At 41.9% G+C, this 23,900-nt stretch overlaps 1 protein-coding gene across 1 annotated transcript; it reads right to left on the bottom strand.

Annotated features, from left to right (window-relative positions):
• Positions 1-470: 470 nt before the first annotated feature.
• On the bottom strand, positions 471-20,488 carry LOC114505702 (CXXC-type zinc finger protein 1-like). The gene is given in 9 exon segments (XM_028523463.2): positions 471-1,094; positions 1,171-1,323; positions 2,232-2,328; positions 2,545-2,594; positions 2,913-3,020; positions 3,119-3,326; positions 3,691-3,854; positions 3,971-4,057; positions 20,321-20,488. Coding segments are annotated over 9 exon segments (1,182 nt in total). The 3' UTR covers positions 471-947.
• Positions 20,489-23,900: the final 3,412 nt, after the last annotated feature.

Raw genomic sequence — 23,900 nt, 5'->3', positions numbered from 1 at the left:
TTCTGGTAACCCTGTAAGTCTGAAATGGGCATGGCTGGATGGGGACTTGATGGATAGGGCAGGCTGGAAAGAGCAGAGCCAGAGCAGGGTGTGAGGGGGAGGAGGACAGGATGTGATGAGCAGGGCTGAGGGGAGACAGTCTGACCATAACTGGATGGGCTGGGACATCATATGATGGTCAGGGATAGAACAAGGTATGGGGGGCAGGGCCAGGGCATGATGTCATGACACCTTGAATTTTCCTCAGTATCCCAAAGTGGAAGCATCAGGGAGGACTATTCCACACTCACCTATCCCCTATTCCAACATTTTCCCAATACCTTTGGCCTAAGGAGTGTTAACAAGTACACAGAAGTTAGTGAATTGGCTGTGCACTAATCAGGCACCAACTATATACCTGATGGCCTGGGATGGGGACTGCAGGGAACAATGGTCAGCACTGTCAGTTCCCCTTCACAAAGTCCCAGCTCCCTTGACAGAATAGGACCCACTGAACACTTAGTGGGCATCACTTCATACCCACCCCTGCATGGGCACTGTAGCCTGTTCGTAAATATAGTTGCACTGTTACCCACTGCCATTGGAGTTCCAGAATTGGGTTTGTGGCCAGACAGATGGGTTTAGGGTTCATCAGGAGATATGAAAAGACTTTGTTCTTCCAAAGTTTATAAACAAAAGTCTGGGCAGTGGGAAATGAAACTAGAGAAGATTCCCCTGGTCCATTACAGATTCACGGATGGAAGAATGAGTAGAAACAGGGGACAATTTTGAGGACCCCCTCCCAGAAAGGGATAGACAGAAGCAGGAGACCAAATGATAAACAAAATACAGAGACAGTCTGAGAGGCCCTGAGAAAGAAGTGGTTAAAGAAACAGGTGTGTTTGAGGAAATTGTCAAGTGCCATCCTTGCACAGGATGTTGGGTACAGGACTGCAGCAGAACAGGGCTCAGTCATGTATTCTGGAGCGTAGGTCAGTGGTGAGCGGGTCATGCTGGATTGTCTGGTGAAGCATCAGGGACAGCAGACCTGCCCGGTTCTTCATAGCTGTGCGTACCTTGCCCTCCTGCTCACTCAGCATCTCCAGCTTGTACAGCTGTGGAAAGTCAGCATGAGAGGGGTATTGCAGGATTCTATCCCACCTCACAGCTTCACTCAGCATTGTAGCTTACCGCTCGCACGCGCTCTAGGTCCACCTCTGCACGCCTCAGCTTTTCCCAGCAGTAGTGGTGGTTGCACAGGCGTTTGGGGAGGCGACAGAAATTACCAGTGAGTTCAAAGACATTGTGTGCTAGTGGGCAACCACATACCTCATCATCTGGTACCTGTGGGGAAGAATGAAGAATGATGAGGTATGGAGGAGGACAGCTATAGAGGGTGATCAGGTAGGCATAATGAGAGGAATAGGGGAATGGAGGGCAGTTGTGCATGAAGGAGAAATGAGGAGTGACACACCAAGGAGGAAGAAAGAAATTCTCTGATTAGGTAGAGAAGAGGGGGCAAAAGGGGATGATCAAGCATGGAGGATGGAGGAAGAAGTTAACAAGCAGGGATGGAGGAATGAAGTGATTGGACAGGACAGAAAAACAGAGACCAAACAGAAGAGGAAGAGTGGAGAAGATCTGACAGGGAGAAGTAGATGAATGAGGCTTGGCACAGCATGAAGGAGATGAGGAATGGGGCAGGGGAGGTGGGAAATGAAGCTGGATAAACAGGGAGAAAGATAAAATTTAGGAGCTGACAGGTAGGGAAAGGGTGATTAGGGGCAATGAAGCAATGAAAATTAGAATGGAGGAAGATCAGAAAGTGTGAAACAGGGGTTGAAGGCAGCCGTGCAGAGAGGTAGAGAGGAAAGGAGGGAGTAGGACAGGGGGTGGGAAAGGAATGGAGGATGGTTGAGCAAAGAAAAAGAATAAAGAATGCAGTGAGGAGCAGAGGAATAGAGGGTGGTCAGGCAGAGAGAAATGTGAGTGGGGGTCAGGCAAGGAGGGTACGAATAAACAGCAGTTAGGCAAAAAGAAAAGTAAGAATAGAAGGTGACTGGGCAGTGAGGAGGGAGGAATGTGGGGTAGTCAGGAAGGGAAGAGAACATAGGGGTTAGTCGCTCAGGTGGTATGAAGGCAGGCAGGCAGAAGGAAGAAGGAAATGGGAGGCATTCAAGCAGAGATGAAGAGAGGAATAGGGTGGTCAGGCAGGGAGGATGGAAGGATTGGAGGGTGAGAAAGAGTCCCACCTTGGGGTCCTTTGAGTGCTCAGGGCACAGCACCTGGAGCCGCTTACAGTACCTCTTACTCTTTGGGTCATAAAAGTCACAGAAGAGCCTTGTGGCCCTGTGGGGAGATTGAAAGTGAGGTGCTAAAGGTCAGGAGAAGGGAGGTCCCATCCTGAACCCTGCCCATACTTTGTCCCCAACCTTACCCATACCCTATCTTGAATCCACCCACCTCTGCTCCTGAGCCCACCCACATCTTGCCCATGATCTTGCCCACCCCATTCCTGACCCTGTGCACATCATGTCTTTGACCCTGACCAGCACCCACACTCACCCTTCAATGCAAGTGGGGTACAAGGACCCGAAGGACGATTTGCACTCATACTGGGAAGAAAGATTACAAATGGTAACGTGGAAGTATACCACATCCCCTCCCATGAAAAAGCCCCAAACAATACATTTGTCCCCCATGGACCCTAGGCTCCTATTTGCCCAGCCAACAGCCCTCCTTTCCACTGGTTGATGATCCAATATTTGCCCTCATGCTGGGTGTGTAAGAAAAGCACAAATGAGTAGAACCATGAATGTATGTTGTAGTCCTTTCTACAACAAACACCCAGGCACCAAACCTGTCCCCCTCCTCATGAAACCCACCTACCTAAAAACATGCTTGTCCCATTACCCCCCAGCCAATGCCCCAACCTTGGCAAAGCAGTGCTCCATGTGGCGCAGGGCGACCTGCATACTGATAGATTTCCCACAGGAGACACAGAAGATCTTCTGGTGGGCTTTGTCCATAAATCTGGTGCTCTGCACAGGATAATAGAGGAGCCAGTGAAGCAGAGCAAAGTGGGGATGGGCAGGGAAAGATACCAGGTACATTGCTACACCCTACCTATCCCACTCACCTCTTCATCATTGCACACAGTCTGCTGCTTGCCACGTATAATGATATCCTCAAGTTCATGGAACTGATGCTCCACGGTCTTTAGGTAGGTGCGAGTGTCCTGCTGCTCACGGAGGATCCTCTCAAGCATTTTCTTGCTATGCTCTTCAGCAATGCAGGGGCTGTTCTGCCACTGCTGTATGCGCTGGGGCAGGATCTCATAGATGCGTCTGGAAGGGGAGACAGCAAGAACATGAAATGGGTAGGTGGGGGTAATGAAAGAAGAGGAAATGGATGAGTGACTGAATGGTGACTATATAGGATAATAAATTGTAGAAGAGTGAATGCTGGTGAATGAGTGATTAAATGGTGGACGAATGGGTGGATGGGTAGATGTCTGGTGAGTAAATAACTGTAAGGGTGGATGAGTGGGTTGGTGGATAGAAGGCGGATGTGTAGATCAGTGGGTGGGTGGCTGTAAGGGTGGGTGGGTAGATGAATGGTAGATGAGTGGGTAGGGGGTGGATGAACTTACAGTTGGCATAGATCATGCCCTACCCCAAGCCCTGTTGCTTAACCTCCAGACGTACTCACTCAGCTGCCAGCTTCATGCCACAGTAGTCTGAGCAATACTTGGAACCTGGCCGAGTGGGATTCACACAGCCAGATCCCAGGCACTGTTTCAGCAGGACTGGGTCCTCAGCATCCATCTGATCTGCATGTTTCCACATTTCCATGGGTTTCTGCTTCTCTTCCTCCTGTGGGATAACTGTGGTCAGGACAGGAGTAGGGGAATACCCTAATCCTGTACCCTTGCCTTGCACTCTGCTCCCAACCTCTGCTTCAATGCCTCCCACTCCACAATATCTATCACCTTCCATTACCCCTTTTTCTTTGATTTCTGCACTTTCCTCATATTCACTTTCTGCTTCTACAGTGCAGGATCCAGAAATGGAAACTCCTCAAAAACAAAAACAAAAACAAAAGCAAAAACAAACAAACAAACAACTACTTTGCTGTGTAACAAGCCATCTTTTAAATCAATGGATAAAATGATCATTTATTAATTCAAGATTCTGTAGGTTTAAAATTAGGATAGGCTCAGCTCGGCGGTTCTGCTGGATTTGCCTGGGTTTCTCCTTATAGCTGTAGTCAGCTAGCGGCTATTTGATCTTAGATGGCCTCATTCACACGTTTGAAGTTAGGTGGGTCAATGGAATTGATAGAGACACGAATCTCCATCAACTGGCAGGCCAGCCTGTGTTTTTCACATGGTGACTGGGTTCCAAAAGATGCAAAAAAAGCAAAAGCCCCAATATTTAAGCATATTTTAAGCCTCTGCATGCATCATGTTTGCTAGAACCCTATTGGACATGTCACTAATCCAGGGTTGTAGGCCCGTAAAATGCTGATAGATCTCCCCAACTTGTTTCTTAAATGTTTTTGAATACCCCCTGCCTCCTCTCTCCTCATTGCTGAACCTCTCTGCCTTCACTGTCTCTATCCTTCTACCCAGCGACTCTTCCATACACTCATCAGATTTGGATTGTCAAAAGTCCTCTACAAAAGAGTCCCTGTATAGTTTTCAGTCCTGAGACAGATCTTTTTCAGTCAACAGGTGAGATGTGGCTGTTGTCTGAGATGCATCTTTTTCTGCCAATGGCAGTAAATGCCAATGGCACTGCCACCATCTGGTACTTCTGGAATAGCCTGGAGTTCTGCAGTTGAGGCAGTTGTGGTTGAGTGGGCAGTTGCCATTAGGACCATGGCAAGGCTTCTGAGGGTACTATAGGCAAGAACCGAGGGGTAGAAACTCACACTAGCTCCACTCCCCCATTTACCTTGTGTCCTGGACTCACCAGAGACCAGGGATTACAGTAGGGTGTTTTTGTTGGTGGGAGGAAGGCTTCGGGTCAACACTAAGTACATGGAGACAGGCTCACTGTGCACTAACACCCCTGGCCTCACCTCCTGGCCAAAATGAAGGAGGTGGCCCTCTGCACCTGCTTGGATACATTACATCTTGCCTGCCTGGGAATGACTAGAACTACTTGGTGCTGCTTGCCCACCTTATCCAGACACACTTGGCTAGTCCATCTGGCCACGCCTTGCTTACCTGAATGCATAAGGCCTTGCCTAACTGTTCAGAAAAGCTAGACTCTACCTCCTTACACTTACTTGCTCAGCTCAGTATGCCCTGCCCCATCCTCCAGAATACACCTGCTACTCTGCTCAGCCCACCCAAACACACATGGCCCACCCCTGAGACATGCTCCACCCACCTACATTTCCTGCTCAGTCCACCTAGTCTCCCCAGGCCCTGACTGCTTAACTATGCCCTCTTGGACACACTCTGGCTTGCCTTACTCTCCCAGCCCTGTGGGACCCATACACTGCACGGATACATACCCAACTCTGCCCCCTACCAGGTCCTGCTCCCTTCCCAGATTCTCCCAACCTCATATGTCCCTCCCCCCATTCTTACACATACCAGGTTCTGTCTTACCTTCAGAACATTGAGCCATGCCAAGTCCCATCCCTCCTCCCCACCTGCATATGCCTGTCATGGTGTGTCCGCCCTGACTGACTCACCTAGAATAATTTGACAATCTTTACTTTGAAACACATGCCTACATGTACCCAGTAACACCAGGAAAAATATATAAATATACATTTTAAAAAATGTGTGTGTACCCCTGGCTGGCGTAGCTCAGTGGATTGAGCTCGGGCTGTGAACCAAAGTGTTGCAGGTTCGATTCCCAGCCAGGGCACATGCCTGGGTTGCAGGCCATGGCCCCCAGCAACCACACACTGATGTTTCTCTCTTTCTCCCTCCATTCCCTCTCTAAAAAAATAAATATAATAAAAATAAATAAATAAATAAATAAATAAAATATTTTTTAAAATGTGTGTGTATATGCACATACAGACAAACAAATCACTGCTCTCAGTGATTAATAGAGCAAGCACACACACCAAAAGAATATACACATTTTCAATAAGACAATTATCAATTGGCAAACCCATACTATTTTGGAGTTAGAGATGCAATATTAATAAAAAGTGACCCTAGTAACCTTAAAGGATGTCGAAACACAATCCGATTAATAAGCATCACACAAGGGCACAGGTAAGTTACATTAGACATTAATAAAAGGCTTAACTTTTGAAAATTGTAAAGGTGTTTCTAAATAACTTTTGATAAAAAGAAAAATAACTGAAATTTTAAAAACACAGAACTTAACAAGAACAGAAACAATGCATACCCAACTGTGGTCTTTGACAGAACTTCAATACGAGAATATGAGGAAAGAAGAAAGACGGAAATTACTTATCTGAGCATTCAACTCAAATTAGAACAAGTCCCCATCATGACTCCAAAGACCCCCATTATCAACTCCAAAATCCCCCTTACTCACCCCTCTGATCAAAAAAAACAAAGTGCCCTGTCAAAGCCCCTACAAAATACCTCAGCCGGCGCTCAACTGTGGAGAGCTTCGCGGCAGGCGCGAAGCGAACAGGCTGCTTCCCGCTTCAACCTTAGCCCCGCCCCTTCAAGAATGTGTTTGGTTTGCGCATGCTCAAGACCCCCGGCAAAGCTGAGAGTTTGCCTAAAGTTCAAATGGCTAGTAGCAGAGAAAGCACAGAGGTCGAGTGTGGGTCATTCTGCAGAACACCAGACACACCACAAGTCTACATGGATACACTTGTCTCTTTTGATGCCAACAGCTCACTGTTTCACATATTGGGATAAATCAATCATTGCATTATTGTATATGGCAGAAATATTGATCCTCTTATCATTTCCAATTATTTTGAATAACTTCATATTATTACTATTTCACTATCTGCTATTATTTTAATCATGAAGTAGGCAATGAGAAAAACAAGCAAAAAACAATATAAATCCATTTTTAAAAGTCAAGAACATAAAAAACATATATATATATATATATATATATATATATATATATATATATAAAGGGCAGAAAAAATAGAAAGCAAAATGTAAAGAAGGTAGGAACAAGTTCATATTTGAAGTTCATGTTGTATTACTTAATGAGTGATAAAAGTGTTAATGAAGTAAACTCTGCAGTTAAAGTCAAAGATAGTCATTTTGGATGAAAATGAACAAATCTAGCCCTGTGCTGTTAATGCCAAACTTAGTAAATCATAAAAATACAGAAATATTTAAAAGAAAGGAATGGAAGAAAAATTGTCAGGCATGTGTTGATCAAAATAACCAAGATCATTTACATTAATATCAAACAAAAATACTAAGACAAAAAGTATTAATTGAGATTGAAAAGGTCATTCCATAATGATTTGATGCAACATGAATATGTAAATACTTCAATCTTACACATAATTAAATTGCCTACAATAAATATAAAGAAAATATATTAGAACAAATCTAAAATAGAAAAAATATTCTCATTGTAGATTACAATCACACTATTCTTTTAATTCCCACTCACCCTTCAAGACTCAGCTTTGAAATCATCTGGGAACCTCTCTCTGCAACAGGGAGTTTTCCCCATTGTCCAGAATGGCACACAGAGAGGTTCTTACACTGAGCAGGCCACAAGCTAGAAAAATGAATGGACAGAACCTGAGCATGCCAAAAGCTAGCAAGATAATTGGATAGGAAAAAAACCCTCCCCTCCTTATCCCTACAAGAATGATGGGCTTAAGCAGGAAGGGGGTTGGTTTTTGAGATGGAAGTCCACCATTCTCCCAGGTCATGGCACCTGAATAAACATCTTTCCTTTGGCACCAGCACCTGTCTTTCAAATTTGGTTTTCATTGCAGCAGGCAGCTGAACCTGCACTTCAGTTACAATGGTTGGAGTGTTCTATAAATGTCAATGAGGGCAAGTTGTTTGATAGTGCTAACTAAGTCTTCTATATTCTCACATCTTCTGTCTACTTATTCTAGTGATTATTGAGAGAGGGATGTTGAAATATCCTACTGTAATTATGGATTTGTCTATTTCTCCTTGCAGTTCTACCAGGTCTTCTTGACATATTTTAAAGCTTTACTGTTAGGTCCCTAAACATTCATGATTGTTATATCCTTCTAATGAATGAAGCCCTTTATTATTGCAGAATGACTTGTCTGGTCAAAAGAAAAAAATGTGACTCAAATAGTGTTTAAAGATTTTATTCAACTGATGTGCATCACTTAGAAACTTAAGAACAATAAACTCCCTGAGGCAGGATTAGTTTATTTTTTTAAAAAGATTTTATTTATTTCTTCTTATAGAGGGGAAAGGAGGGAGAAAGAAAAGGAGAGAAACATCAATGTGTGGTTACCTCTCACATGCCCGCAACCGGGGACCTGGCCCGCAACCCAGGCATGTACCCTGACGGAATCAAACCGGTGACTGTTTGGTTTGCAGGCCGGCACTCAATCCACTGGGCCACACCAGCCAGGGTGAGGCAGGATTAGCTTAAATGGGGCAAGAAAAGGGATATGTGACTATGGTCTGTACCAGGTTCAATTTTCCTTATTTGTAGTTGTTAAAAACTTGGAACTGTTGAGAGACTGTTTCAGTTTTTGATGACTTTTTCTCATGATCATAAGTGAAATGTCATGCCTACAGCCTTCAAAAGAGTTCTTTGAGGGCTATTTATGTAATCCTTAAGGGTTTTCAAGTTTCAGGAGAGAAGGAGATTGTGGAAGAGGAAGAAAAAAAGAGAAAGAATGCAGATTGAAACAGGAAACAATGGAGTCTGTTTCAACTCTTTATAGCTCTTTCTCCTGGCCAAGTTGGACTCTTTTCTTCACTGGCCAAACCTATTGGGAGAGAAAACAAAAGTACAGGATGAATAAGTTTCCAGAACATTTCGCCCGAAAGAAGCAAACTACAAGGTCTGTCCAGAAAAAGTCCAGCCATTGTCATTATAACGAGAATGTTTTGTGGGACACTGATGTAACCTAGCAGCCAAGGGGAGTGGACTGGAATGTGAATGTGTGAACAATGACAACTTCACATAGTCAGTGGGGATGGTACATGCTGCTGAGTGAGCATGTGTACTGTGTGGCCGTCATATACAAAATGACTGTGCATGTAGAGCAATGAATCTGCAACACATTTTGTGTTGAGCTTGAATGTTCCTCTGTGGAGATTATTCAGATGATTCGGAAGGCCACAGCTATGGGCAACAGGTAATTGACAGCTTCATCATGACATTGTGCCTGCTCATGCTTCACATCTCATGCAGAGTGTTTTGGTGAAATTTCAAATCACCCAGGTGACTTAGCCCCACTACCACCCAGATTTGGTACCCTGAAACTTCTGGATTTTCTAAAAACCAAAATCACCTTTGAAAGGGAAGAGATTTCATACCTTTGATAAGATTCATGAAAATATGATGGGGCAGCTGATGGCAATTGGGAGAACTGTGTGAGGTCCCAAGGTGCCTACTTTGAAGGGGACTGAGGTATCATTTTTCTATGTACAATGTTTCTTGTATCTTGTATCTTCTTAAATAAATGTCTCTATTTTTCATATTATATGGTTGGATACCTTCTGGAGAGACCTTGTATACATTCTTTTCAAACACATATAGATCATTTTCAAAGACAGATTACATGGTAGGACACAGAACAAGCCTTAACAAATTCAAGAAATTTGAAATTGCATCAAACATCTTCTTGGATCACAATGGCTTGAAACTATAAACCAACCTCAAGAAAAAAACTCAAAAACATTCAAATGCATGGGGGCTGCATAACATGTTGTTAAATAATGAATGGGTTAAGAATGAGATCAAGGAAGAAATCAAAACGTTTCTGGAAACAAATGAAATTGAACATACAACAAACCAAAACCTATGGGACACAGCAAAGGCAGTCCTGAGAGGGAAGTTCATAGCAATACAGGCCTACTTAAAGACAGAAAAATCTCAAATAAACAATCTAAGTCTACATCTAAAAGAACTAGAGGGACAACAACAAACAAAATTCAGAGTGAGTAGAAGGAAGGAAATAATCAAGATCAGAGTAGAATTAAATGACATGGAGACTAAAAAAACAATTAAAAAATCAATGAATACAGGAGCCGATTCTTTGAAAAGATAAACAAAATGGACAAACCTTTAACCAGACTCATCAAGAAAAAAAGAGAGAGGACCCAAATAAATAAAATCAGAAATGAAAGAGAAGTAACAACTGATGACACAGAAATGCAAAGGATTATAAGAAGTTACTATGAACAACTTATATATCAAGAAACTGGACAACCTGGGTAAAGTGGATAAATTTCTAGAAACATACAATCTTCCAAAACTGAATCAGGAAGAAGCAGAAAATCTGAACAAACTGATAACAACTAGTGAAATTGAAGTAGTTATCAAAAACTCCCAACACACAGATGCCATGGACCAAGTAGCTTCACAGGTGAATTTTACCAAACATTTAAAGATCTAAGACCTATCCTTCTCAAACTATTTCAAAAATTTTGAGAAGAGGGAAGACTCCCAAACTGTTTTTACAAGGCCAGTATTATCCTAGTTCCAAAACCAGATAAAGACACAACAAAGAAAGAAAATTATAGCTCCCTACCTAGGAGACCACCTTGCAGAGCTTGCTTTCCAGGACTCCTTGCTGAATGTGGACCTCTGCCCTTGAGATTGGCCTTGAGTTTTGCAATCAAGACTGACTGGAGTCTGATGCATCAGTCTGCCCTTGGGATCTTTCTTCAGGTCCTAAAGCAGGAGAGAGGAAGCTGGGGAAAGCTGGGGAAAGAGAGTGGCATTCACCTGTTACTCACACTACCTGAGGTTTCCTCAGGTTCAGCCTCCCAGAGTTGGAGCTGCAGCAACACTGGAAACCTAGAGCCAAGGTTCTCCACAACTTAACACAAACACCAGCTGCCTGCAGACATTATTACGGTGCAGCTTCTGACTCAGTAGGTCTGGGGTTTTGAGTTCTATCTAGCAAGTTCCTAGATGTTGTCAGCGCTGCTGGTCTGGGCACCACACTTTGATTAGCAAAGATAGAGGGAAGGGCAGTGCAAAACCAGGAGAAATTGATGTACTATTCCTTCTCAATGCCCACATGGATGAAAAGAGAGAGAAGGGGAGCCACTGCTCCCATGCTTCCCTCCTGGACATGCCCCATCCCAGTGGAGTGCCTGCCTGACATGTGAGCTGTATGTTTAACTGACAGCAGCTTTGATGAGCTGGTCTGCTGCTTCAGACACCTTCTGGCTGCATAAACTGGGGAAAGGAGGGGCTTACCCAGATCTGACAAACCCAAGGCAGGAAGAGAGACTCTGGGGAAGCCAGTGCCTCTCCTTTGCTGAGATTTGTGAACCCCACTGCTGGCAGTGTTAACTTGCTCAGGCCCTCCCAGCACCAGTGACCCCTGCATCCTTAGCCAGAGTGCCAATGAATGCAGAGCTGAAGTCACCACTGTGTCAAAGCCTGGAACTTACATCCATTTGCTGACTCCTGAAAATTTGCATGGGTACCTGTTTGCTTCTCTTCTGTGATGGCAAGGGTTCTGTCTACACCCACATTCTGCTCCATGTAGATGCCTATATCAGAGCTGCAGGTGCTGGGGCAGTGCCCCAGGTAGGGTAAGTCCCCTTCCCCCCAGGTGATGCACAGAAAGCAAGAGACAGGCACCTAGGATGGCTTCTATTGTCACCTGTGTGGATTGGTGGCCTCCTGTGAAGTTGCCACCCTTCATTCAACAAACATTGAGCTCCTAAGTGTGAGTGGAGGTCTAATGGGATAAGAGACCCAGTACCAGTCTGACACCTCTGCTTCTCAGCTTAGTTGTCTCTGACATTAGGGCAGAGCCAGCACCCACCTACCACACGAGGTTGCTGTGATGTGAGACCACGTGTGGAGAATGTTAAGGCCAGTGGCAGGTGCTTAGCAAGTGCTTGATAAAAGTTTTTGTTTAAGATAAAGCTGTGGCAATTGGCAAGGTTGATGTCATTCCAGCCAGAGAAGGAAGCCAAGAGAGTTCTGGTTGTAGAATCAATCCAGCATCCAGATATGAAGACAGCATTCACCTACTGATCAAGCAAGGCTGGCAGTTGCCCACCACTGATGCTAGAGACAGCATGCAAGGGTCAAAGCTATTGGAATCCTAGGTTGGCAGGAAGGGCAGGGCCTGGCATACACAGTCATAGGATTTGACTCCCAGGGGTTACTGGGGGCACACAGGAAAGCAGGTGAAACCCCCCAGGCTCAAACTGCTCACAGAACTGCCTCTCTCCAACCACTGGGCCTTCAGGTCCCTGGGGTGGGGCTATGGAGGACCTCCCAGAGCCAAGCTGGCCATCTCACTAGGACAGGCTACAGCTGCTTGACTGCTCCTTGAGCTCCTTTTCTATCTGCTCACTTCACAAGCTCCCCACTATCAGACATTCCCCCAACCAGAAGTTCCCACCACATACCATGCTCCCTCTACAGTTGCCAAGGCTCAAGGTCTCAGAGCCTGGGGATGGCCCCCTCCTTCATCTGTGGCACATGCAGCCCTGTTGAGGCCACAGTGGCATGTTCTTATCCCCAGACACTATACAGCTGCGACAGCTATGGCCCACCACATGAGGGGGCAGTTCTCTGGAGGGTGGGTAGCACATTGAATACACATTGGAGGTTACGTGGTGTCATGTAGTCCCTATGATGGAAGGACTCTTGCTCAGTGATCTGTATGGCAAAGGCTGCTCCCAGGGGCAAGGTTAGGTAGGGCAGAGCACTGGAAGAAGAAGAGGAGAGGACAGAGGTCAAGGCACAGTGGCACTGGCTGAGAGGGTTCAGACCAGCTTGCCACCAGCATCCTCAGCAGAGAGCCGTCTCCTTAGAACCAGGAATAATGACAATCACATGTCTTTCTTGCCAAAGAAGGAAGAGCCGATGATAGGCAGTTGTTTGGTGTAATAAGCGTTTAGTCTCTGGTGCCCATCTGCCTGGGTCTAAACCATGGATCTGCTGTTTCTAATTCCATGAACTTAGTGAAATGGCTTTGCCTCTCTTAACTTGTTTCTTCATGTATACAACAGACTGTGCCTTTGTCTACCCCAATGGGTTGTTCAGAGGCAAGTATAAGGTGCTCGGTAAATGTTAACTAGTTTTATAAATTCACTGACATTTCAGTGGATCACTTGGGGTAAAGTCTAGCTCTCAGGTTCCCAGACTTACAAAACCCATTTTATAAACCTCCTTTGAAAGTGTCCTTTGACTTCCGGCAAGATGGAGGAATAGGTGGACGCACCGTGCCTCCTTGCACAACCAAGATTAGAACAACAAAGATTTGCAGACAGAATATCACTCAGAACTGATAGAGGATTTATCTGAATGGAAGTCGGACAGCCAAGAAGTTGAAGTGGACCCGGACATCCAGGCTGATAGGAGACAACGAGCCGGGCGGGCGCGGGGCGGATGCAGGGCTGGCGCGGGTTGGCGGTGCACGGAGGTCGGGGAAAATTTGGCTCGAAATCGGCGCGACAGCCATCCGGGGCGCAAGAACGCAGCGGTGATCCCTGAATACGCAAGCTGCGACTGGTGGACCCAGTGAGGCAGCGATTGTGGACCAGGGCAGAGCTCGCAGCCCAGAATCCCAGAGAAGGGTCTGAGCCCAGGAGAATGGAACTACCGCCATTGTTAGCCCCCGCCCCCACATATAACGTCACAATCTAGTGACTGGGGTGCCCAGCCCCGGTGAACACCTAAGGCTCCGCCCCCCACCATAACAAGAGCGACCAGACCGGAAAAAAAAGAAAAAAAGGAGGAGAGACAGGGAAAGACATAAGACATGTTTCCAACAGAACAGATCAGTCCCCCAGGACTCATCCTTTTGAGCGACCAAGAAATAGCCAATCTATCAGATGCACAGTTAAAAACACTGGTGATCAGAAAGCTCACGGAATTGGTTGATTTTAGGTGCAATTTAGATGAAAGGATGCAGGTTACCATAAAAGAGATGCAGGAAGATACACGGAGGAGAGCCAATAGTGAAGGGAAGGAATCTGAGTCTCAAAACAATACAGTGGACCAGAAGGAAGATAGACTCAACCAAGCAGGAAAGCATGATGAAATAAGAATTCAAAAAAATGAGGAAAAGCTTAAGAGCATCCAGGACACCTTTAAACGTTCCAACATCCGAATTATAGGGGTACCAGAATGGGAAGGAGAAAAGCAACAGATTGAGCACGTATTTGAACAAATAATAAAGGAGAACTTTATTCTGGCAAAGGAAATAGACTTCCAGGAAATCCAGGAAGCTCAGAGAGCCCCAAAGAAGTTGGACCCAAGAAGAAACACACCAAGGCACATCATAATTACATTAGCCAAGGTAAAAATGAAGGAGAGAAGCCTAGAAGCAGCAAGAGATAAGGGGACAGTCACCTACAAAGGAGTTCCCATCAGACTGTCAGCTGATTTCTCCAAAGAGATCTTACAGGCAAGAAGGGGCTGGAAAGAAGTATTCCAAGTCATGAAAGAGAAGGACCTATATCCCAGATTACTCTATCCAGCAAAGCTTTCATTAAGAATGGAAGGGCAGATAAAGTGCTTCTCAGATAAGGTCAAGTTAAAGGAGTTCATCATCACCAAGCCCTTATTTTAGGAAACGTTAAAGGGATTTATCTAAGAAAAGAAGATACAGAAAAAACATGTATAGTAAAATGACAGCAAACTCACAATTATGAACAACCACACCTAAAACAAAACCAAAAGAAACTAAGCAAACAACTAGAACAGGAACAGAACCACAGAAATGTAGATCACATGGAGGGTTAGCAACAGGGGAGTGAGAGGAGGATAGAGGGGGAAAAGGTACAGAGAATAAGTAGCATAGATTGTAGGTTCAAAATAGAAAGGGGGAGGGTAAGAATAGTATGGGAAATGTAGAAGCTAAAGAACTTATAAGTATGACACATGGACACAACTAAAGGGGGGATATGGGTAGGAGAGGGTGTACAGGGTGGAGGGGAGTTAAGGGGGAAAATGGGACAACTGTAATAGCATAATCAATAAAATTTATTTAAAAAACCATACTGCCAACATAGTACTGGAAGTCCTAGCCACAGCAATCAGATAAGAAATAATAAAAGGCATCCAAATTGGGAAGGAGGAAGTAAAACTGTCATTATTTGCAGGCAACATGATAGTATACTTAGAAAACCTGATAGATTCCACAAGAAAACTACTCGACCTAATAAGTGAATTCAGCAAAATAGGAGGATACAAAGTCAATGTTCAGAAATTGATGACATTTTTGTATACCAATAATGAACTGTCAGAAAGAAAAACTAAGAAAACATTTCATTTACTATAGCGACACAAAAATAAAGTGCCTAGTAATAAATTTAACCAAGGAGGTAAAAGACCTGTACTTGGAAAACTATAGAACACTGAAGAAAGAAATTGAGGAAGATACAAATGAATGGAAGCATATACCGCATTCATGGATTGGAAGAATTAACATCATCAAAATTTCCATTCTACCCAAATCATTTATAGATTCAACACACTTCTTATTAAAATACCAATGGCATATTTCACAGATCTAGAACAAATACTCTAAAAATTTATATGGAAACAAAAAAAGATACCAAATAGCCTCAGCAATCTTGAGAAAGAGGAACAAAGTTGAAGGGATCACAATACTTGATATCAAACTATACTACAAGGCCACTGTAATCAAAACAGTCTGGTTCTGGCATAAGAACAGACACACGGCTTAATGGAACAGAATAGAGAGCCCAGAAATAAACATCACTAGTCATCAGAGAGATGCAAATTAAAACTACAATGAGATATTCACACCTGCCAAAATGGCTATCATTAATAAATCAACAAATAATAAGTGTGCTGGTGAGGATGTGAAGAAAGGGGAACCCTCATGCACTATTAATGGGAATGCAGACTGGGGTAGCCACTGTGGGAAACAGTATGGAATTTCCTCAAAAAATTAAAAATGGAACTGCTGGGAATATATCCTAAGAAGCCTAAAACACCATTTCAAAAGAACTTATACACCCCTATTCACAGCAGTGTTATTTAAAATAGCCAAGCACCAGCAACAATTTGTGCCCATCAGTGAATAAGTGGATTAAAAAACTATGGTGCATTTACACAATGGAAGACACAGCAGACAGAAAGAAGGAAGTCCTACCTTTTTTGACAGCATAGATGGAACTGGAGAATATTATGTTAAGTGAAATAAGCCAGTCAGTGTAAGACAAATACCATATGATCTCACTTATAAGAGGAATCTAGTGAACAAAATAAACTAAAAAACAAAATAGAATTAGAGGCATAGAATCATGGAATATAGTGACAGTGGTAAGAGGGGAGAAGGAAGAGGGTGACTGTTTCAAAGAAGATGAGGGATTAGTCAAGGAACATAAATGAAGGACCAATGGACATACACAATGGAGGGGGACTGACTATGGAAGTGGGAGATGGGCTGGGTGGAGGGGGTGAAGGAAGAAATAATTGGAACAACTGTAAAACAAAAAATATTAAAAATTTTACATTTAAGAAAAGAAGGCCCCCATAATGAGTTGATGGGATAGTTTGTTGTTTGAAATTTTATTCCTTAATAATGCTTCTGTCATCTGTTTGGACAGGACAGTACTGCTGGTCTTAATTAGATGTGAAAAAATGCATTTGATTAAGAATACTTTTATTGAGAGGGAAAAAAAGGAAGACCTGATAGAGGCACTTCCTGTAGGACTCCATAATGGTTTTTCATTGGTGTCCCTTCCAGTAGACTAAGTCTCTTACTTATAAGTCATGTAGAAGATCAGAAGGTGATTCCTTTGAAAAGGCAGCTTGAATCTGTTGCTAATGAGTCCTAGTACATGCCATTGGTCTTTTACAGCAGCAATTTTCAACTGGTGTGCCACAAGGATTTTAGAAACATGCAATATCTGACTGTTTAGTCAGGGGCACTACCTCTTTTCCCTTAGATTGTCAAATTTAAAAAATGACAACAGCCAACACAATAGTCATCCAGTGTGAATGAATCAAAATCATACCTATTTTGGTCAGCTTGGTACAATAATATATTTTTGGTATGCTGCAGAATTTAGTAATTAGCTTATGTGTGCCATGATTGAAAATTGCTGCTTTACACTATTGAGCCACATCTCCTTGCAACAAAGTGAAATCTAAAATAAGAGATGCCATATCCTGGCTGTAACAAGTTCACTAGATAGAAATCCATGTTTGCCAGAGGAGACCAGATGGCCATTAGGGCCAATTGGAGTAACTTAGGCCAAGATAATTGTAACTCTTTAGAGAGTTTAGCAAGTGTTAATTAATTTTAAAGTCTTTCTTTCTATGTTTTCTGAGGATTGAGGATGATGAGGACAGTGTAATTTTTGACTGACAGGCAACACCTCACAAAGTTCCTTAATTATGGTTCCAGTAAGTTGAGTACCTCTGCAGTAGAGAATTAAATAGGGAGTTCCCAAGTAGCAAAGACAAAAAACCTACTGTTTTAAGCCACAATAAGAGCCTCTGCCTTTCAATAAGGGGAAGCTTTTGACCATTCAAAGAAAAGGTGGAAAACAATAAGTATATATTCAAATCTCTATAATGTTATTTGAAATCCATTTGTAAATGTTCTGAGGGTCCCTGAGACTGTAGTTCCTGGCCATGTCCCATCTTTATAATTTTTCTGGGACTGTGAGTCTAGCAGGTAGAATGTTCACTGGAAACTTCCTCTACTACCTGATTAAAATTCTTCACCTATGTTGTCTCAGAAAAATTAAAGTTTTCTTTGTTGTGATAAGTCATAGTGTGAACATTTTCCCACCGAATTCCATTTCAGATAATCTGGAGAAATTAAGCAACTATTTAGGTGCCTCCATAACCCATCACATCCAGCTTTCTCCCAATATGTGCAGAATTTGGTAGTTGTGACATCAATTTGTACAAGATTTCATAGAAGTGATCTGGCATAACCAGATCATCTTTACTTTGTTGAGTTAATTATATTTGGGTGAGAGCAGTTCCATGGGAAGGAGCAAGACACCTAGTAAAGCTCAAATTTGCTCACTGTACTTAATATGCCAGCATCAGTTAAGAAATTCTGTTGTTTTGATACCATGTGGAAATCATGAACCACACCAAAGCAGTATCTGCAGTCTGTGTACATGTTAATTCTTTTATCCCTTGTTAGCTGCCAGGCTTAAGTCATTGCCTATAAGTTTGATTAGTTTTGGTGACTTGACTTTAGGAAAGGGATTAGATTTGATAATATCTGAGGAAGTAGTGACACCATACTCAGCTTGAAAATATTCTTCTTCAGTCTTAGATATGACCCATCTACAAAAAAATTCTAAGTCTGGGTATTATAGAGTAGTCTCAAGATCAGAGTGAAGCATGGAAGATTCTTTGGTTAAAGTTAAATAATCATGATCTTCTCCCTCCTCTGGTAGAGGGAGTAAGATAGCTAGATTAAGAGGCATGATACCTATTTACGGTGATATGAGCTGGGAATAGAAGCAACAATTCACAGGAAGTGACACCAATTTAAAATCTGGGGATAATATTTGAATATATATTTCACCAAAGAAAATATACAGAGGGCAAATAAGCACATGAAAAGATGTTCAACATCATTAGTTATTAGGAAAATGCAAACTAAAACCACAATGAGCCCTCGAAGTTTGGCTCAGCTAGTTCAAGTTGTCCCACAAAGCCAAAGGTTGTCAATTCAATTCCAGGTCAGGTAACATGTTTGGGTTGCAGGCCTGGTCCCCAGTTGGGGGCATGTGAGAGGTAACTGATCGATGTTTCTTTCCCACTCTTTCTCCCTCCCTTCCCTCGTGTCTATAAATAAGTATATAAATAAATAAAATCGTAAAAAATCCCACAATGATATAACACTACACACCTATTCAAATAGCTAGACTTTAAAAGAACAACTATACCAAGTGTTGACAAGGATGTAGAGGATCTGGAACTGCTAATGGGAATGTGAAATAGTACAATTGCTTTGGAAAACAGTTTGGCAGTTTTGTAAAAAATGTTTAACATATACCTACCACATCATCTAGCCATTCTACTTCTTGGATTTTGTCAAGATGAAAGGAAATATATCCATACAAAGAAATGTACACAAATATTCAGAGCAGCTTTATTTGGAATAGCCAAAAACTGGAAACAACTCAAATGCCCAACAACAGGTGAACAGTTAAACAAACTGTAGTATATCTATACAATCAAATACTACTCAGCAATAAAAAGGAATGGATTATTAATACAATGACATTGATGAATCTTAAAATAATTATGCTAAGTGAAAGAAGTCAGACTTAAAAGACTGCATACTGTATGATTCAATTTACAGATATTTCTAGAAAATGAAAACTAATCCATAGGACAGAAAGCATGTGACTGGCTGCCTGAATATAAGGCAGGGGAAGGTAGAAGGGATTACAGTAGTCAACATGGAGGAGCTCCTCCTGAAAATCTGGACAAAAAATAAACAATGATAGTATTGGATTATAGCTCATATAATAAAATTAATTCAACTGTTATAAAAAGCACAATGAAAAGCTAAGTTCCCAGAAAAATTGGAAATAGTAGAATGGAAAAGTTAAAGATGGTGAAAATGGTAAATTTCATGTGATACATATTTTACCACAATAAAAAGAATGGAAAAAATATTCATATTTGCTCATGTCAGAAACACTTGGCTCCTTTTGTGCCATTCTTAACTGCTTTTATTCTCTCATATGTTATACCCAACCTATCAGAAAATAGTGTCAGGGATCCACTCTGAAGATGAAACACAACAAAGGTAATTTATAACATTTATAAGATCTCACTCTAATTTTTACTTATCTTGTGCACAGTAAGCAAAAGCATCCATAGTTTCTGTCTAGTATGAGTTCTCCATGTTTCCTAAGGGAAAAGGAATCACCAAAGGCTTTCTGGCAAATCTTACATTAATAGTGTTCCTCCCCAGTATGTATTATCGTGAGCTCTCAGACCGGATTGTTTTTTTCTACATTGATTACACTCACAAGGTTTTTCTCCAGTATACATCTTCATGTAACTCCTGAAGGATATAGGAAAAGTAGAGGCATTTTCAGACTAACATCCATAGAGTTTCTCCCCATTACATATTCTTTTCTGGTTTTTAAGGTAAGAGTTTTTGCTGGAGGCTTTTTCACATTAATTTCATTCATAAGATTTTGCTCTGTTGTGAATTCTCATGTATGCCTTATGGATATGCTTACATTAAATGTCTTTCCACATTGAATATACCCAAAGGATTTTTCTCCAGTATGAGTGTTCACATGATTCCTAAGAAAATGGATATTTTTGAAGGCTTTCCCAAAGTCATTACATTCATAGGCCTTCACCCTGATGTGTAGTCTTTTGTGCTGAGTGAGGTTAGCTTTCATGTTGAAAACTTCAAAAGAAATATTATATTCATTGGGTTTCTCTCCAGAATAAACCTCCCCTCTTGATGAAGAGATGAGTGATGACTGGATAAAGTTTTCTATTCATCACTGTCATAGGAATTATCCCTTTCTCTTATATATCTGATACAAGTTATATCATTTATTTCCTGTGCATGCATATGGTTCCTGCCTTAAGCTCTTCTTCAGGTTGAAAGGGTAACTGTTCTGCAATAAAGCTGTATTATGCTCATTATTTTCATACAGAGATTTTCTAGTAATTTTTAAGGCTGTATTATCTTATAAACAATATCTGATTCAAATTAATGAAAATACATATATAAATTCTCAGTGAAAAACATGTTTTTGAGCTATTATAATATTCATAGTATCTTTCTCGAGACACTGCTTTCTTCTAAGTGAATTCCACTTCCCTAAATGACTTTTCCAGTTCTTAGATGGTGTATTCATTTCCTGTTGGCTCATTAACAAGTTACCACAAACTTAGTGGCTTAAAGCAACAGAATTTTTTACCTTACAGTTCTAGAGGTCATAAGTTTGAAATAAGTTTCACTGTGCTAAAGTCAAGGTGTTGGCAGGGCTGGCTCTTTCTGAAAGGTCTGAGGGGAGAATCTGTTTCCTTACCTTTTTTCAATATTTGTAATAGATGCCTGTATTCATTGGCTGTGGCCCCTTCCTCCATCTTGAAAGCTGCTTCTGTCATGACATCACTATTTCCACTTTTGTAGTTAAATCTCCCTCAGATTCCATCTTATAAGGGCACTTGTGATTACATTTAGGGCCCACCTGGAGAATCCAGCATAATCTCCCCATCTCAAGATACTTAACTTAATTACTTCTGCAAAATTCCTTTTTGCCATATAAGTGAACATTCACAGGTTCTGGAGATTACAACCTGGATATTGTTGGGGGCCATTATTTAGTCTGCCACACATGACTTTTCAAATTCAGAGCCTTTCCAATATTCTTTTAATGTAAAGGACAAAAGATCATCCCTGTGACTTTTACCATGCACAGGTAATTTCATAGCTGTTCCCCAAATATGTCCTGCAGAGAGGTTGACCATGGGTATTTAAGTAGACTTCCCATCTGAAAAACACTTGATAAATATTTAAAATGTAGAGAAAGGAATGCCAGAATTAAGATTTAAAAAGTCATTATGAGTATCAAAAGGTATAAACTTCCAATTATAAAGTAAATCATAGGGATGTAATGTACAAAAATGAGTCCATATGGCCAATAGGAATTTCAAAGTACAGACCCTAAATTGTAAAAGAATGCAATTATGAGCAAAGGCAGACTTTGAGAACCTTTACTGTATGACCATATTGGCAATTGCAGGGATAAGGTATAGATGTTTTAGATAATTTACTAACAGTGATTCTATGATAATTGAGACTGATGCTGACAAAAAGAAGTCATTACTTCTTTTAGAAAGTCCCAGCAGGGAGATATTAAGAGCCCTTATGAAAATGTTAAATTTAAATGATAAATAGTCCTTCCTCTGAGATTAGGTTGAGTTTTCATGATTGATGTCCTACTCATAGGGGAGAGTACATGATATGGGAGGATTACGCAGAGGATAATAAGACCTCCCATGAAAACAGCTGCCAACATTTTCACTTTCAGGGGTTCTAAAGACAGGCAAGTATATGACTGGAAGAGCAGCAAATTAACTTACCGAAGTTCTCATCACTCCAGTAAAAGTCTTCCAAAAGGATCCCAAATTCAAATACCCATTCTGTGTCCCCAATATACCTAAGATCTCTGATATCTGAAACTCATTCCCAAGCTTAGATACACATTTAAGGAACCCCAAGGTTTTTAACTATGGAGAAAACAAAAAGTCACTGAAAAATACAGGTCTTCATTATCATAGGGAAGTCATTAGGCAACAAGCCCCATGATGGCAAGGATCATTTCTGTTTTACATATTGGTGTTTTCCCAATCCCCAGCCCACATCCTACAACCAATAGGTACTTCAGAAATACTTGCTCCATAAATGACTCAACTGAAGGAATGATGCCATTTGTGCATACTGTCGTTAGATTGCTCTAGTTCTTCAGTATCAGGTCTCTGTATGAGGTCCTGTAAGAAAAGTTCAACAAATCCCACTCCTCCTGGGGGGATATCTATAGCCACATACCTGAAGGCTGCTGATTCCAGATTCTGTCTCAGATACCACCTCCCCTAAAGTTCTTAGGAAGATGAGAGTAGTGATAGTTCTGTGGTGTGGTGACCTAATGAAGTCTCAATGTCCACACTCACGCCCAAGGCAATCTACCATATCCAGTCTCATAGCTCTAACAGCACCTTTAACACATGCCTTAAGTTTATATTTTCAACATTAGACTCTAAATTCTTCCAAACTTATTCCTTTCTTTCTCCAACATTGAGCATAGTCCCAGAAAGAATGTGGGCATGAGTAAAATACTTAATAGATGAAAAAACATTTCCCCAGTGAGAACATGGATTTCTTGAGTCAAAGACATTTTTATCTCCCTATAGAGTCTCCACCACAGCGCTCCACAGAATGCGATGCCCAGGGGAGGGCAGTCAGCCCGGGAAGGTGGGAGGTTGAAAGGGAGCATTTCTGTGTATCCCTCCCCTATCCACAAGCAGCCTAAGATCAGGCAAAACACGTTCAAGAATCGAGGCAGCAATTGCTACAGTCTGTTTTAGGAAACTCCTAGCTAAGCAAAGGAGGACAGTCTATCTTTCAGAAAAGTATCAAATTCCTACTCATCTGTAAATATTTGTCATCAAGCCAGAAGCCATTATTTCCTCCTGTGTCTCTTCTAGAAGAAAGGCAGGCAGGCTACTGAGACAGTGGAACCAAGAGAATCCAGGCTTCCCACATTTCACAGTCACCAGGCTGGATGTTGCCACATACACTAATTTTGAGCTCCTCCTCTCTCCCTATACATTCATACACTGCTGTCATAATAACTCAGGGTAATTGTGTCTCACCCAGCATCAGAAAAGAAGACTTTGGGCCTTGCTGCCCATGAGGAAGAGATTAGTAGTTCCACTTTGGGAATATAGCTGGCCAACTCAACCTCATTACCCCTTGATCCAGTGAAATTTGGAGTCATTTCATCACCAATCATCAATCAATCATACAACCTAAATCATTAGCTATTTCATGGCAGTGAACCAGGCTGCACATGAGAAACCCTTTTAAAATGGAAAGTGCTTTACTATATTCATATTAATGCTTTAAGTGCCATTTGCTAGAAAATGTCCTGATAACTTTACCTGCATCTGTCCATTTAACTCTTATAATAATTCTGCCAAGTACATATTATTCCTCCCACTTTATAGCTTGGGAAACATAGGGACAAAGATGATTATTAACCTAAAATAGAAAGGGTTATTAACATGCATGTCTAT

This window comes from Phyllostomus discolor, chromosome X (assembly GCF_004126475.2).
Source record: "Phyllostomus discolor isolate MPI-MPIP mPhyDis1 chromosome X, mPhyDis1.pri.v3, whole genome shotgun sequence".
Classification (NCBI taxonomy): domain Eukaryota; kingdom Metazoa; phylum Chordata; class Mammalia; order Chiroptera; family Phyllostomidae; genus Phyllostomus; species Phyllostomus discolor.
The sequence above is the reverse complement of the archived record's forward strand: the minus strand, read 5'-3'. Positions and strand labels throughout refer to the sequence as shown.